The sequence below is a fragment of the Silene latifolia genome, chromosome 11 (genome assembly GCF_048544455.1).
Source record: "Silene latifolia isolate original U9 population chromosome 11, ASM4854445v1, whole genome shotgun sequence".
NCBI lineage: Eukaryota > Viridiplantae > Streptophyta > Magnoliopsida > Caryophyllales > Caryophyllaceae > Silene > Silene latifolia.
In genome coordinates, this window is record NC_133536.1 from 207,325,477 (window position 1) to 207,341,556 (window position 16,080).

General features: G+C 32.9%; 1 protein-coding gene and 1 non-coding gene across 2 annotated transcripts; both read left to right on the plus strand.

The window, feature by feature from the left end:
* Positions 1–1,812: 1,812 nt before the first annotated feature.
* LOC141615402 (cytokinin hydroxylase) lies at positions 1,813–5,787 on the plus strand. The gene is made up of 5 exons (XM_074433774.1): positions 1,813–2,160; positions 2,494–2,720; positions 3,083–3,324; positions 3,642–4,020; positions 5,024–5,787. The coding sequence occupies exons 1-5, from the start codon at positions 1,884–1,886 to the stop codon at positions 5,435–5,437; spliced, it is 1,539 nt and encodes a 512-aa protein (XP_074289875.1). The 5' UTR covers positions 1,813–1,883; the 3' UTR covers positions 5,438–5,787.
* LOC141615818 (U6 spliceosomal RNA) lies at positions 2,906–3,010 on the plus strand. Its single transcript, XR_012530214.1, has one exon. It is a non-coding gene; the product is annotated as a U6 spliceosomal RNA (small nuclear RNA).
* Positions 5,788–16,080: the final 10,293 nt, after the last annotated feature.

A 16,080-nucleotide genomic window follows, 5' to 3' on the forward strand; every position in this document is an offset into this window, starting at 1 on the left:
TTAGTAAAAAACGACGGGATTATAAATTAGCGAGATTTTTACATGCAACGAACTGTCATTAAATAATAACAAACGTTTGATTTTATGCCGCTAAATAAAAAAATCATTACACGATAGGGCTGTGATTTATGTCACCCAATAAAAAAAAGTTGTATAATAGGTAGGAAAACCAAACCTTAATGATATAGATAGAGATAATAAAATTACAGTCAGAAATACCATTAAAATAAGTGTCAACTCTCAAGGTATCGGAAAATTTAGTTGAAAAAAAAAAAGAGAAAAATTAACCACATCCCGAGAGAGGGTCTTTCAATAAACTTACTAGTTTAGATCCCGCGCAATGAATGCGCGGTATTTATAGAGTTTCTAATATAGACCTCGTGCAATATATGCAAGGTATTTATAAAGTTTTACTAGTACTTTTTAGTGTATTATTTATAGAATTTAAATTAACAATTCACTTATTTTTCATGTTTCTCCTAAATGTATTTTGATTAGAGAAATAAATAAAAATTTAAATTGTAAGAAGTAATAAAATGAGTACTTTTTTTGAATTTTTTACCGAGAAATTAAGGATGTTAATTTACAAATATTTACTAATAACATATTTTTTAGCTGCAAATTTTTATCGTAAAAATTCAATGAATTTTAACAAATATTTACTAATACCGTATTTTTTAGACGCAACTTCTTATCATAAAAAAAGTTTTATTTTCCTTATCGTAAAAAGATCGGAGATAAATTTGTGTGAAATATTAAATGTTATAAATATTTAAATACAATATCCATTTATAACTTATTATGTCCACACCTATAGTATATGCTAAAAATACCATGCACTATTCTAGGAAATTTAGGCCGAAAAAGTTAGAGTTTCGTCTATTCATTTAGTAAATAGGGGATTGGGAGATCAGTTTAAAATTAATTGAAAAATGGTACGAAATGAAATAAAACGGGCACATATACTATACATTGAGGGTACTAATTAAAATTGTTACAATACATGACTAAATAAGTACGATTGTTTTAAAAACATGTACTTCATTCTATTCACTCATTTCTTCCATCTTTCCGTTTTCATGATAGTCGGATTTTCTTCTCTCTCTTCCTTTTTCGAAGGTTTTGTGTGGTCCAAATTCAATTGTATGTGGAGTAGATTGTTTTGTGTGGTCCAAAATCATTTTCTTATTTCTTGTGCAAAATGGAAGGAGAAGAAATGAGTGAATATGAGGGAGTATTAGATGAAGTAGACATTTTGAGCCCAATCAATAATAGAAAATTAGAAAGGGTATAAAAAAATACATAAAGAAATACGATAAAATAGTCTCGCAATAACTTAATGAGATACCGTTTCTCCAAAAACATACACCAATCACTTTAATTTAGATTACCTTTCTTAATCTTCAACAAATACAAAGCCTATTTTTGCCTTTTAATTAGAATCTAAGTGATTCTTTTTTCATATTAATGAATGAAATTAATTTAAGAAAAGAAAAAAATTATTATTGAAAATAACCAACTACTCACATAGTCACATATTATGACGAGTTTGGATTTTCTGTCCCATTTCATATTCCATCTTGTGTCTCGCTATTTATCAATTTAACACATAAGCATTAAACATTAAACATTAAACATTAAACATTAAACATTAAACATTAAAATAAATATTTAGTTATCCTAAAAGGATGAATGTTAGAAGATTAAGGTAGTGAGACATAAGATGAAACACGAAAATGGGACAGAGGATCCAGGCTCATACTATGACCACTATATATAAGACACTTAGTAGGCATTTAACAAGTCACATCTCCTCTCTTTCTCTTACTCTTTCACTCACACTTCTAAACTATCCAACACAACACAACCAAAACATTAAAACAATGGCCTTCATTATAACAACTTTCTTGATCATAATTTTGAGTTGGTTTATAACAATAAGCTATGAAACTATATCATTTTATTGGTTATCTCCTAGACGTATCAAAAAAATTATGGACAAGCAAGGTGTGCGTGGCCCTAAACCCCGGCCTCTTCTTGGAAACCTCCTTGACATGGCTTCTCTTGTTGCATCTTCTACCTCTATGGACATGCCTACCATCTCCCACGATATCGTCCCCCGCCTTCTTCCACATTACCTTCTCTGGTCTCGAAAATACGGTAAAGATCACATACTTGCTAACTGCTTAGTATTAGCAAAACATGTTACTAACTAGGAATATTCTACCGGGTACCTCTATGTCTTTTAAAAAAAGACTTTGACTGACTGTAACTCGTGGTCACTAATTCTGAACGGAAAAAACTTGCAATATTCTACTTGGTACAGCTAGTGTTTTTTTAATTTTCTAAAGCGTAGTCCTTTTGAACAGAAAAACTTTGACAGACACTCCTGATCACTAGTTCTGAAAGCGACAATTTTTTAATAAAACAATTGCAAACTATCAATAAGTCTAGTTTGAAATTTTGTTTTCTAAGATGGTTTTTTTATTTCAGGGAAGAGGTACGTATATTGGAACGGGTTTGAGCCACGAATGTGTCTAACGGATCCGGATATGATCAAGGAGTTGCTAACAAAGTACAATCCTTTGTCTGGCAAGTCATGGCTACAACAACAAGGATCAAAGAATTTCATAGGAAGTGGATTACTTATGGCAAATGGTGACGCTTGGTACCACCAAAGGCACATTGTTTCCCCTGCTTTTATGGGAGATAAGCTTAAGGTAATTAAAATACAATCAAAATAATTATATAACTTTAGTATAATAAAACTTTAGTATAATAATAATGCAATAAGAACCCCATGAAAATTATATAATGCATAAATTTAATTGGATTCTTTTTGAAAGCATGCATGACCCATTAATACTTTAAACTAAGTTTTCATATCATTATATTTGGCTTTTATTGTCCTTTCGGGGACCATCTGATAAAATTAGAACGATACAGAAAAGACTAGCATGACCCCTCCGTAAGGATGACACGCATGAATCGAGATATTTGGCTTTTATTTACATAAAGGTTTTTGGCTTTAAGTAATGACATTGAATAATAATAAGATTTTGTGTCCTTTGATATGATGCAGAGCTATGCAGGACATGTTGTGGAATGCACTAATAATATGCTCCAATCGCTTCGAAACACTATGGAAAATGACAACAATGAGGTCGAAATTGGTGAGTTGATGACGGGTTTAACCGCGGATATTATATCTAGGATCGAATTTGGGAGTAGTCATGAGAAAGGGAAGAAGATATTCAACCTTCTTAACCTTCTTCAACATCGGTGTGCTCAAGCTAGCAAACATCTCTGCTTACCTGGGAGCCGGTAAGATATCAATATTTTCTGTGTACAGCCAAACGACCCCTTATAAGTACGAAAGTTTTTAAACTTGTAGCTCAAAATCATTTATTTGAATTTCTTAATTATTTTTAAGAATTTAATGTTGACTTATGATGATTCACTATGTTTTATTCCTTTACATACAATCCCTTTTAGTCTTTTTATTTATTTATTTTAATTTGATTCTCTTCTAAATAAATATACTAAGTTGTCAAACCATGCATAGTCTTTTCTATCAATCTCAATAACTTTGCATCTAAATTGACCTATCACTAATAATGGTGTATATACCGCGATTTCAGGTTTTTCCCTAGCAAGTACAACAAGGACATCAAGACCTTAAAAATGGAGGTGGAAGGACTATTAATGGACATAATCGAGAGTCGAAAAGGTGGTGTCGAAATGGGTAGAAGCGACTCGTATGGAAGTGATTTACTTGGGATTTTAATGAATGAATTGCAAAAGAAAAAGAAAGATGGATTTAGTTTGAATTTACAATTAATAATGGATGAATGCAAGACATTCTTTTTTGCGGGACATGAGACTACGGCTTTGTTACTCACTTGGACCGTTATGTTATTAGCAAGTAATCCAAATTGGCAAGAAAAATTAAGAGACGAGATTTCACAAGTTTGTAACGGTGCTACTCCTTCGGCCGATCATCTTCCTAAGCTTCGATTGGTAAACATCATATTCCTTTCTTAAAATTGACTTATGGTTATTTTCTTTATTATGTTTGATATTAATTTGATGCAAAGTTCGATAAAATGAGGAAATTTGAACTTAAGACTTAATGTATCAGATATCACTTACGCGATTATTTATTTAGGTTATATTTTTATTTTACTGTTACTCAATCATGATTCGTGTTTTTTGACTTTATAATAAGTTAAAAAAAGGTGAAAAAAATGTAGCATAAGACCGATAACTACCAAAATGCGGGTATTTTTAGGTATAGTGTATTAGTCTTTGTTAACATAAAGAATTGTTGCATATTCTTCTTATTCCCTACCTATCAAAATCTAAGATTCCAAGTTATAAAGCATAGCTAGGTAAGCCGTTGGTCAAAGTATTACTCCATATCTACAAATTTAAAATTCTAAATAAACTAAATAGTGGAGTGTCACTATCTAATATTTTCGTTTATTATGTATTCCGCATTTGGTACGAAAATGATAAATTAATGAAGTATATACAAAGTATATATAATGTATATACTTCTCTTTTAAATCATTTTCATACGCTAATTTAAATTAAAAATGATGGAGACTGAACAAGCATATATAAAAATTAGTAAAGAAATGACGGCTAAGTTTTTGTTTGATAGCAAATTATTAAGAGTGTCAGAAATTGTCCGTTTATAATTACACAATCATGTACAAAATCTTCTTTTACAATTGACTAAGTTCGTGCATGTGTGTTGTGTCGTTTAGTAACCTTCTAAATGAAGTAGGAGTAATAAATTGTATAATTACAGTTTACTTAATTAAGAGAATAAGTACTTCCCAATGAATATCTTAATTAATTAATTAGTACTCCATACTCTTTAAATCAATTTTAAATTAATATCGAAAATGTCCTAACTTAGCGGTTAAGTTACAGACATTGTGGTCTGTGGACAAGTTTGTTTGTTTTGTTTTTGTTTTGCTTTTAAGCTAACACAAGTTTTGAATTGTATTTTCAGTTGAGCATGGTAATAAACGAATCATTGAGATTGTACCCACCAGCTACAATTCTACCTAGGATGGCATTTGAAGACCTTCAATTGGGAGATCTTCTCATTCCGAAGGGTTTATCAATTTGGATTCCGGTACTTGCCATTCATCATGACCAAGAATTGTGGGGTAAAGATGTTAACGAGTTCAATCCAGATCGTTTTGCTTCAAAATCTTTTATTTCAGGTCGTTTCATTCCATTTGGTGGTGGCCCGAGAAATTGTATTGGTCAATCTTTTGCAATCATGGAAGCCAAAATCATATTAGCCATGCTAGTATCAAAATTCAAGTTTACAATTTCTGATAATTATAGACATGCTCCTATGGTAGTTCTCACCATAAAGCCAAAGCATGGAGTCCCCGTCTACCTAGAGCCAATATAACGATCTACAAGTCTTGCATGCGTAAAACTGTCCTATATTGGGTGTGGCAAACGTTTTGGAATCCAAGATGGGTTCTTAAGTTGAGCGACAAAAGACCGCCAATACATTAACACCTTACCTTTTCATGGGACGGCCCTATCCAAATTTTGCATAGAGTTCAAGATTATTTATGTATTTCTTTATTTCTTTTGTAACTTAAGGAACGGTGCATAGTCGTGCACCGCACCTATAAATTTTGTAGATAGATTATATATCTAGCATAGAGTACGCTACATCTTTGTATGGAGATTGAAGAGGGATCTAATACAGCTTATAAATGAGTTAACCTCTCACAATAAAGTATTGGTCCATATATTTATTTGCCTTTACATTTTTGGATAATCATCATTCACATAAATAACAGCCATAATTCTTAGGAATTGTTAATGTAATTAAATTTATCCTTATAAATCTTAAAAAAATTGGGACAATTTCAAAGAATCCGAGGGAGTATTATATTACCATGCACTATTGTAGCAAACTTGCTATCGTTGTTACATACATATTTGTTCTGATAAATTAATATTTCACTCTCAATAACAGATAAATCTAAATAATGCGTGTGTCAGATTCATCTCCATTTACTTACCTCCATTTCTCTTCTTCCTTACCTATTACTCCATAATAGTTGAGATTTAATTAATCATCTCTATTTTTTTCTTCAATTTCCTCTAATTTTTTTTCCACCACTAACTCTTGTGTCTTTCCGTATTTTTTCTGAGTTTACATGACATTGCTAGTCTGCCTAGTTGAGATTTTTCATCCCTTAACTGCGAATCCTGACTCGATCACTATATTTAAGACGTCTCATAATAATCTTATTGTGACACCTCTCACATAAACAGTGTAATTTCTTTTATAGTTCATGTTTTCTTTTTATCTTTATGTTAATATATTGTATCTCACATTATATAAAATGATCTCATAATAATCTTATTGTGAGACCTCTCACATAAACAATGTAATTCCTTTTATAGTTCATGTTTTCTTTTTTATCTTTATGTTAATATACTGTATCTCACATTATATAAAATGATCTCATATAACACATAAGACTTACTCTCTTACACAAGTACACTCACACCCATTCATATGAAATGAGGTGGACCAGTGGCGGAACCAGGATTTTAGATCAGCGGGAGCGAAAAATTTCAGCGGGGGCGAAGTGATTATACTACAAGGCAACCTCGGAAAAATACGAAAATTTTAACTAAAAATTTCGAAATTTTCAAATGTCAGCGGGGGCGGGCGCCTCCTGCTAGCCCCCCGCTCCACCACTGAGGTGGAGAAAATAGAGAGAATTTCGATTTGTATAAAATTACAGCTATTCTTACTTGTGACTAGATCTAACAAAGTTGATCCGACCTGAATGGTCTGATCTAATAAAGCTGATTCGAAAGTGACCCAAAATTGCCTGATTCGTTTTATGACCCGAGAACTGGATAGACCCGAACCTAACCTTAATTGACCTACTGTTGACATGACTCGATTGTAAGTGATCTAAAATGACTCGAAATCACTAGTATTGATTCATATTAATATTATACACATCGAAATAAAGGGTTCATTGATATCAATGTTGTATAATAATTAATTAATTTTGTAAAATCCCCTTTATTAGTCAAGTTAGTACCAATCAATGTATTTTAACCACTGACTCAAAATGACTAGACCCATACTTAAAATTTGTCTGGCATAAAGTGAACCGACTGGAGTGATCCAAATCCAAAATCACCCACTCCAATTCAAAATCAAAATGTATGATAAACATGAAATAACCCGGCTCAAGTTGACTAAATTCAAATCCAATCCAATTGATCCATCTGCTAAATTGCCACCTCTGTCCTCTTCTCACTTTTTTGTGACACTAGAATTTGTGATATCATTATTACCTTGGACAAAGCAAGGCTAGAAAAACAGATGAAATGATCAACTACGACAAAGTGGTAGGTCGGCAGGTACAAATTAGTACTCTTGGTTACAATTAAGATATTGAAGAATAATCATAGACTTAAAACAAAAGTTTGGTTATACTACAATTTTTTGGTTTACCTTTGACATGACTTCATGTAAAATGCATGCTTGAATCTTGAGGGTACCTATCTAGCGTCTACCCTAAAATTTTCACACAACTATGTATAAGACCATCTCCAAGCAGAGATCGCGCTAATTAGGTCGCGACCCGATTTTACTCTTAATCCCACTTTATTTATCTTGACCCATTTTTACCCTCCCAAGCAGAAGGTCACGACCTAGGTCATCAACCCAATCATTTTTCACTTTCCAACCAATTACATTTCTCCACATTATATCACCTTTTCATATATATATTTTTTTATTAATTATTAATATTGTCGACCAATCACATATCTCCACGACTCCACATATAAGGTCATGAGGTAGGTCAATTTGCTCCACCAAAGGTCACAAATTGACCTCTTCTCCCCAAAGGTCACCCTAATTTTCATTATGAATGGTGATTAGTGTGACCAAAGGTCACGACCTAGCAATTGACCTTGCTTGGACATGGTCTAATGATCGCTTAGACTATGACATTCTTAATCATTGCTTAATATATACACATTGCATATGAATTTTGACCGCGTCCATCAAAGAAGAGAGATGATTTATTTCACAGGTTCAAGGAGACTCTTTTCAAACCAATTGATAATGGGTACTGTGGAGATTTGGACTGACTCCTTAATTTGTAAATTAGGTTACTCTATTCTATTTCTCAAATGTTAATATGATATTAGAGCTTATGGTTATATGACCTGAATTGCAAGGCAAAACTAGGCCATTATTTGGTGGTACCCCGACGTTCCCATCTAATGAAACAAGTTCGAAAAGAATAGTATTATTGTCGATTGATCAAAAATAGGACCTTATACGTGAGAAGGAGGTGTGAAGAAATAAGTCTCAATCCAAAAATGTTGAGAATGAAGTTCCGGCCCATATGAGTTATACATGTAAGGATCCCATATTGGAGAATTAGAGAAGATAAATTCACTATATAAGGCAAGGGGTTACTCCCTCTATTGCCAATTGATTTTAGAGTGGAACCCTCTTACACCTATGTTGTAACACCCCACGGTAATTGAAGAGGTCCAGTGATAGGCTTAAATGACTAGTGCTTAAAGGGATTGTAAGTACTACTCATATAAACAAAGTGCACTTTCTTTTATGGTCATCCATGCGAAAGAACTCCAAAGTTAAGCGTGCTTGACTGGGAGTAGTCTTAGGATGGGTGACCTCCTGGGAAGGTTTTCGGGATGCACATGAGTGAGGACAAAATGCGCTATAAAGGACCCATGTTGATATGTGGGCCATGTACACAGCCTGGTGAGCTATCATAAGTAACCGCTCCGACCCGGTTTGGGCCGGGGTGTTACATATGTTGTGGACTCTTTCTCCTCCGTTCGGGTGCGGCCCAGACCCGTTGTTGAATTTAACATGGTATCAGAGTCCATGGCTAAAGACCTGGGTTTCATGGGCCAAAGTTTACAGCTGGACGAGCAAAGTTGCTCAGTTGAATTTGTCCAGTCTGTGTGATTGCAACTGGAGGAGAAAAAGAGCCCCAATTTGCTTGTGAAAAGGGACCTTACATGTGAGGGGGAGTGTTGAAAATAAATGGGTTACTTCCTCTATTGTCAATGAATTTTAGAGTGGAACCCTCTTAGGCTTGTGTTGTTGACTCTTTCTCCTCCGTTCGGGTGCGGCCCAAACCAGTTGTTGAATTTTACAAAAAAATGTGTCACATGTAAGAGCTACATTGGAAAATAGAAGATAGTAATCTAGTTTATAAATCAAAAACAATTGGTTTTAGAATGAAACCTTAAATTTATGAAAATGCATTCTCACTCTTCCTTAATGAGTGCTACCGAGGCTCATATGCGAGTTTAATACACCTACTCATTGTTCATAAAAAAAATACACAACCATTTTCTATGATACTGATTTTTTTTTTTGTTCAAATGAGCGCACTTTGTCGCGGGTGAAAATCAAACCCCCAACTTTATGGTTAAGTAAGAGAGCTCTTACCACTTGAGTTAACTCTTATTCTCATTTTCTACGATACTGATGAGAGATAAAAACAAAAAACTACATTAATGGAAGTTCACTTACATTAATACTCTCTCCGTCCCGATCAATTGTTTACCTATTTATTTTAAGGTGTCTCAGTTAATTCTAAACCTTTCCATGTGATGGACGATTTGAACTCAACACTTAATTTGGTTCACTTGCCATCTAATAATTGGTTTTCTTCTCTTTTCTTGGTCTTTGTGCTAAAATCAAAGGTAAACAATTGATCGAGATAGTGGGAGTAATAGTTCATGCAACATAATAAAATAGTTCCAATTTGAATACATATCCATAAAATTATTTAGAAAATCTCATTCTTAAGACAAATTACTAATATTAAAAATTGATGTGCTATTGTATCTTTTGTCATATGTTTGATATTAGTCTGAACAAAACATCACATTACTTAGATCGATGCAATAGGTGTACCGTCTCCAATAAGAAAAATTGGATAATCAATTAGAAAAATAATTCGGATTGAATATCAGACAGTAAAAAAATAGAGTTATTAGATCGAATATTCGATCTATGCTCTGGCCTAATTAATACCTTGATTTAAATTTTGAAAACCTAGATAGTCCACCATCACATGGACCTAGTTTCGGCATGCCATCTCTCATGCAATTCGAATTCTCTTTTCAATTGTATAAGACATATATTATGAAGTAAGAGGATAGTATTAGAACTTTTATATCACTTGGTGACGTCCCATCACTTTTCGATTAATACTTTATGAGTGCCAAGGGCATGCACAATTCCACCTAATAGAAACTTTTAGATGAAACCTAAAAACCCCACACATATAATAAGATTATCCTAAAATCTTACTATATGATTAACTTAATTGTTCAACTAAGCATGATCTTGGTTTATATATATAAGTACCTTTTACTCTCCTGTTGCACGAGTGGATTTTAGTGGCTGAAAAGTATCAACTAAATAATCATCACCAAGATCAATTGCAAGCCCTTGGACCTCCGCAATGGCCATATGGGCCCCAGCCCACTTGATAGACATAACTTGGGTCAAACTAAGAGTCCACCTTAAGCATCTTCACATTAATTAATCCGCTTAAGAAGGCACTATCCATTTTAAGGTTAAGACGGGTCAAATATTATTACCCCGCATAGGTATATAGGACAAATCTTTAGCCTTTTTTAATGCATTCTGCTTTTGTCCTATTTATTCCACATGGGTATATTTAATTCCTCGTAAATATAAAACAGATAGTGTCTGTCTTAAATAAGAATTTGTATTAATTAATTGACTTAATCACATATATTCTTGTTTCATGATATGATTAATTAAGTGATAAAAATATCCCATCACATGGTGGGAGATGGGTGTTAATTGCAAACCATTGTGATTAACTTTCCCCCACCACCATTTTTAACCATTCTAATCTCCTCCTAAAACATGATTAGAAGGACTAATTATGTCTCATTATATTTAATCATGATCTTGAAAACAACCAACTCAAAGCAAAAGAATAAAACGACCGTTGATGCATGCTCACATTTTTCATATTATTATGTCCAGTTCTTATAAGTTCAATTTGCTTGATTGGTATATACATTTCATGACATTATTCATTTCGCTTGTTTAGTTTCGCAAATTCAAATTTTATATTTAAAATCAAAATATATAAGGATGAAAAATAAGAAAAACTAGAATAGTAGTATGATTAAATTAGAATAGTATTATGACAGTAGGATCCTCTTTTTTCTTTTAGGAAATAGAGAGTCCATTTTGCCTTTTTTTTTGACGAATCGAAGCGCACAAAAAAAAAGGTAAATGGACTCTTTCCCCTCTCAAACTCCTTTAATAATAATAATAATAATAATAATAATAATAATAATAATAATAATAATGTCCTCTCTAATCTCCTTTATCCCTTATTTTTGTGCATAAATTTAAAAACATTAGATATTGCGATTTGCACCGTTGAAAGGAAATAGACTGTCTCTTTATTTTAGAAAATGGAGAGGATATGCATTCGTTAGTTGTGGTACGCAACTAGTTTTGCTTAAGACGTCACTATTTATTTTAAGCTCCAAATGGGTCAAATATCATCCCACATGAGCATATAGGACAAATATTTTAGTTTTCCCAATGCTTTCTGATTTTACCTATTCATTGTATATGAATATATTTAACCCGTTTTAAATTTAAAACAAATAATGTCGCCTTAAATAAGAATTTGTAATGGTATGTATATATATGGTGTGCTTCACATTATTACATAGACCTGGCAAAACGGGTCAACGAGTCAGATTCGGGTCATGCTAATTCAGGCCAGGTCATTTCGGATTTGTCACATTAACGAGTCAGTTCCTTCAGGTTTTCGGGTCATTTCGGGTATGTTTGTCGGGTCATTTTCGGGTCAGGCGGGTCGGGTTGTTTCGGGTCGGGTAATTTTCGTGTCAATTATTAAGAGAAAAAAGGCATTTCAAGTCTTTTGGGGTCAATTAAAGTTATGTTTTATCGAGTCTTTCGGGTTGAGGGGTTTCAGATCAGGTCATTTCGGGTTCAGTCTGTTACAAGTCCATGAAAGCTAGGGTCATTTTTAGGTCGGGTAGGGTCAATTCGGGTTTCGGGTGCCATTCGGGTGCGGCATTTCAGGTATCGGGTCAGCCTTTTCGGTTGGATTGATTTTGCGAGGTGTATTCACACACCATATATATACCATCACAAATTCTTGTTTAAGCACTTGACAAGTCACTTGGCAAATTTTTAGTATTATCAAAGATATGAAATTAGACCTTCATTCTTTCGATGAAGTGATAATTAAACATTGTTTTCGTGAAGCTAACAAGGCTGCTGATTTTATGGCTTCTATTGGACTTTCGTGTCCGTCTCTTTCGAGGTGGTTTGAAAGTCGGTGACTTCAACTTAACTCACTCATTCGAGAAGATGAAATAAGTTGATCATACCTTAGAAAATCAATCTAATTTTCTTATCATATAAAAAAAGGGTTTTGATACAACCCATTGGGTTGTATTTAAGGAACTAAATATGGAAAGAATCTGTAAATATATGCATTAATTACATTGAATTATGCATAATTTGGTCTCGAATTCCTAACTTAATACCAAATATAAAAGATATTAAATGCTTTTATCAAAAAAAAAAAAAAGATATTAAATGCTTAAATACAACCTAATGAGTTATTATATATCAAAACCCATAAAAAAAATGGTGTGCTACAAATAATTACTCCCTCCACTTTTTTTTGTTCACCCCATTTCTTTTTACACACATATTAAGAAAAATTATTAAAGAATGAAAAAATAATAAAAGAGTTGTAAGTGGGGTGAAAAGAATGATTAAAGAATGAAAAAGTAATAGAAAAGATGTAAGTGGGGTGAAAAGAATGATTAAAAAATGAAAAAGGTAGTCTAAATAAGGAAAGAAGAGAAATGGGGTGAAAATAGATAATTTGCCAAAAAAGGAAAATGGGGTGAAAATAGGTAATTGGAGGGAGTAATTTCCAAGTTGGTTATATTTGTTACTCCTAGGATGAAAAGATGTCCCTATCTTTCAACTTGAGACACTTGGCGACTGATGTTTCGAAAGGCTCTCATGTTTTATTAGGAGCGTAACTTCACAAAATAAAGGTTATATTTTCTTATTTTTTTATTTTTTTGGGGTCCCATAATAGCCAAATCTTTGGTGAAACTACTAAAGATATCAATGTTAGTCTCATCCTTCATAGTACTATCAATTTACCATAGTATAAAATCAACTTGAGTCATCTAGCATTATATAAAGTCTTAAAGTCTTTCAATAAAAAAATGGGGTGTGACTTAGATTGAATGTAAAAGTTATTCAATTGGACTACCGTCAAAATGTCCGTAGATATTATAATTGAATTACCGTCAAAATGTCCGTAGATACGGAGTATTATAATTGGATTACAGTCAAAATGTCCATAGATGTTATAATTGGATTACCGTCAAAATGTCCATATATATTATACTCAGAGAAAAATGATTACGCATCTGATGTAGTACCTCAGACCTTGTAGTTTTTGAGCATATACACATTTTTTCTGAGGATATTATCATTTATAAATATAGTTTTTGAGGAATAATATATTTTTCAATAAGTCTTGCTTGTGACGGGTCGGATCTTGCGACGGGTATTTTGTAAGTGAAAATGGGTAGAGGGGACAAGGTGGGCACCCACCCCATGTGCTCCTCTCACCCCCTATGGGTTTTTTGTGAGACAATATGGTACCCGTCTCTTGTTTGTGACGGATACCCTCCGTCACAAATAAGAATTTGTGTATATTTTTTTAGTGTAATATTTTAGTAAATGTGTTCAAAAACTTTATATTAAAGTAGAACTCAAAAACTTTAAAATAAAACTCAGAAAATAAACAATAAGAGGTATTACCTCAGATGTATATAGTCTATGAACTGATTATACTCACTATCTAATTGAGATTCATTCATGGCCTAAAACGTACTTATAGTTCCAATTGATAAATAATACGGAGTATATATAAGAAAAATATAATTATAGTGAATCAGATACAAAGATCCATGGTTACAACATTTACGTGTTACCAACATATGAAAACATTATTACATTGCACAATAAGAGATTAAGAGAGGTACAAGTAGTTACAATTTATGTCATCTTTGAAATGTTTTTTCTATAAAATAATTTGACATAAATTACATTTAAGTAAATTACAGATTGAGTCTTAACCATCAGCTTATACTTTGATTGATATAATCTTTTTAATGGTATCATGACCTTAAACTTTTAAGTTCGTAGCCTACATGCTACAGACTTCAAAATGTCACGCAAATATTTTAGCACACGGTATAGCTAGAAATGTGCAGCATCCACTCTTCAAATTCAATGAAATTTTAAGTGAGAGATTGAATTAATGTACAAGATTACTGATTAAGCATCTATCATTAGTTTAGAGTTTTTGTTGGGATAATTCTCTCACAATATATATCTAATATTGAAAAAGATCAAACTTGGGAGGGATTTACTCATATACCCATTAAGTTGACTTCAGTACTCTGACATAGATTGCTCCAAGCCTCCAACTGTCAGTAGAGATACTCCTAGTGAACACAGGGGCGGACCCAGGATTTAATATATGGGATAGCAAAAAAAAAAAATTACTCTTTATATGCATGTAAGGAGATTCGAACCTTGGTCAACTAGTGAAAAACCAAAGCCTTTACCACTGAACCAGAACATGTTTATTGGAGATTTACTAGAATAATATCTACTTATCTACTGTTTAACAATAATTGGGGTAGCAAAAATCGTCTTGTAAACCATTTTTTTTACGTTTGGGGTAGCGGACGCCACCCCTTGCTACTAGGTGGGTCCGCCCCTGAGTGAACACCAAGAAGACAATATAATACTATTAGTAAAATGAATAGGAGGGAGTATCTATTATATTGAAAAAAATCAAACTTGGGAGAGTTAAAATGAATAGGAGGGAGTATCTATTATATAAACCGGTTTACATAAAATGAATTTGATGAAACAAAATTATAATAATCTTATTATCAAACGGATTTCAAGTTATTTTTAACTCTTGATTCGTACAAGCATTTTGATTTTTTGATGTAAACGTTACGTCAATAAACAGAAAAAATTGGTCACACCACATAAGACACAACTCACAAGAGACAAGCATGGTGTATCTTCTATAAATATACTTTACAAAATGGGTCAGAAGAACTCATAAGATAATTAAAGTAGAAATGGGTTTGAACATTGGACATGTGATTTACTATTTTGTTAATGATAAAAATTACTAAAGACAAAATCTATAAATTAAGATTGACTCCCACTAAATCTCTTGTGCTATTTTCATCAGCCTTACACTAACTACTACTGCCCCAATTTGGCAATTTCAACGTTTCTCTATACATGGTAATTTTGGATTTACTTCCAAACTTTTACGTCTCACTCAAAAAAGTTACACTACACAAGCAAGTCACCAACTTCTGCAAGTAACTAGATTTATCTTGGTTTTGTTGTGGTGATCTCAAACAAAAATTAAAGTTTTATACTCCCTCCAATTCTATGTATTCTTCCCTTTGTTTGTGGGCACGGAAATTAAGGAGAAGAATAAAATAAGAGTAAAAAGTTGGGTGGGGTTTGGTAATTGGAGAGAGGAATGAATAATTATGAGTTAAATAAGAAATGGTGGGGCCAAAACATTAAGGAAAGTAATAAAATATGAGGAAAAGAGTTGGGTGGGGTTTGGTGATAGGAGAGAGAAATGAATAAAATAAGTGTAAAAGTTTCCAAAATAAGAAAGGGGAAGAAAACCTGAATAATCCGTTTTAGGAAATAGGGAAGAATATATAGAATAGGAGGGAGTATAAATTAGATAATTTGTTGTCTATGACGGGTATATTCCTCTTAAATTTATAACCGGTCAAATAGTGGTGTTCCGGGTGTAATTTCCAGAGCAGTTATTAGTTACCACCCGTGGCTTGTAGAATAATGTCTTGAGTTGAACCCTTCTTGCTTCT

Excerpts from the sequence above, each read along its gene's own strand:
- LOC141615402 (XM_074433774.1), top strand. The coding sequence starts at position 1,884 with ATGGCCTTCATTATAACAACTTTCTTGATCATAATTTTGAGTTGGTTT. Across the intron at positions 2,721-3,082 it reads TTATGGGAGATAAGCTTAAG|AGCTATGCAGGACATGTTGT; the intron begins GTAATTAAAATA and ends GATATGATGCAG. Across the intron at positions 3,325-3,641 it reads CTCTGCTTACCTGGGAGCCG|GTTTTTCCCTAGCAAGTACA; the intron begins GTAAGATATCAA and ends CCGCGATTTCAG.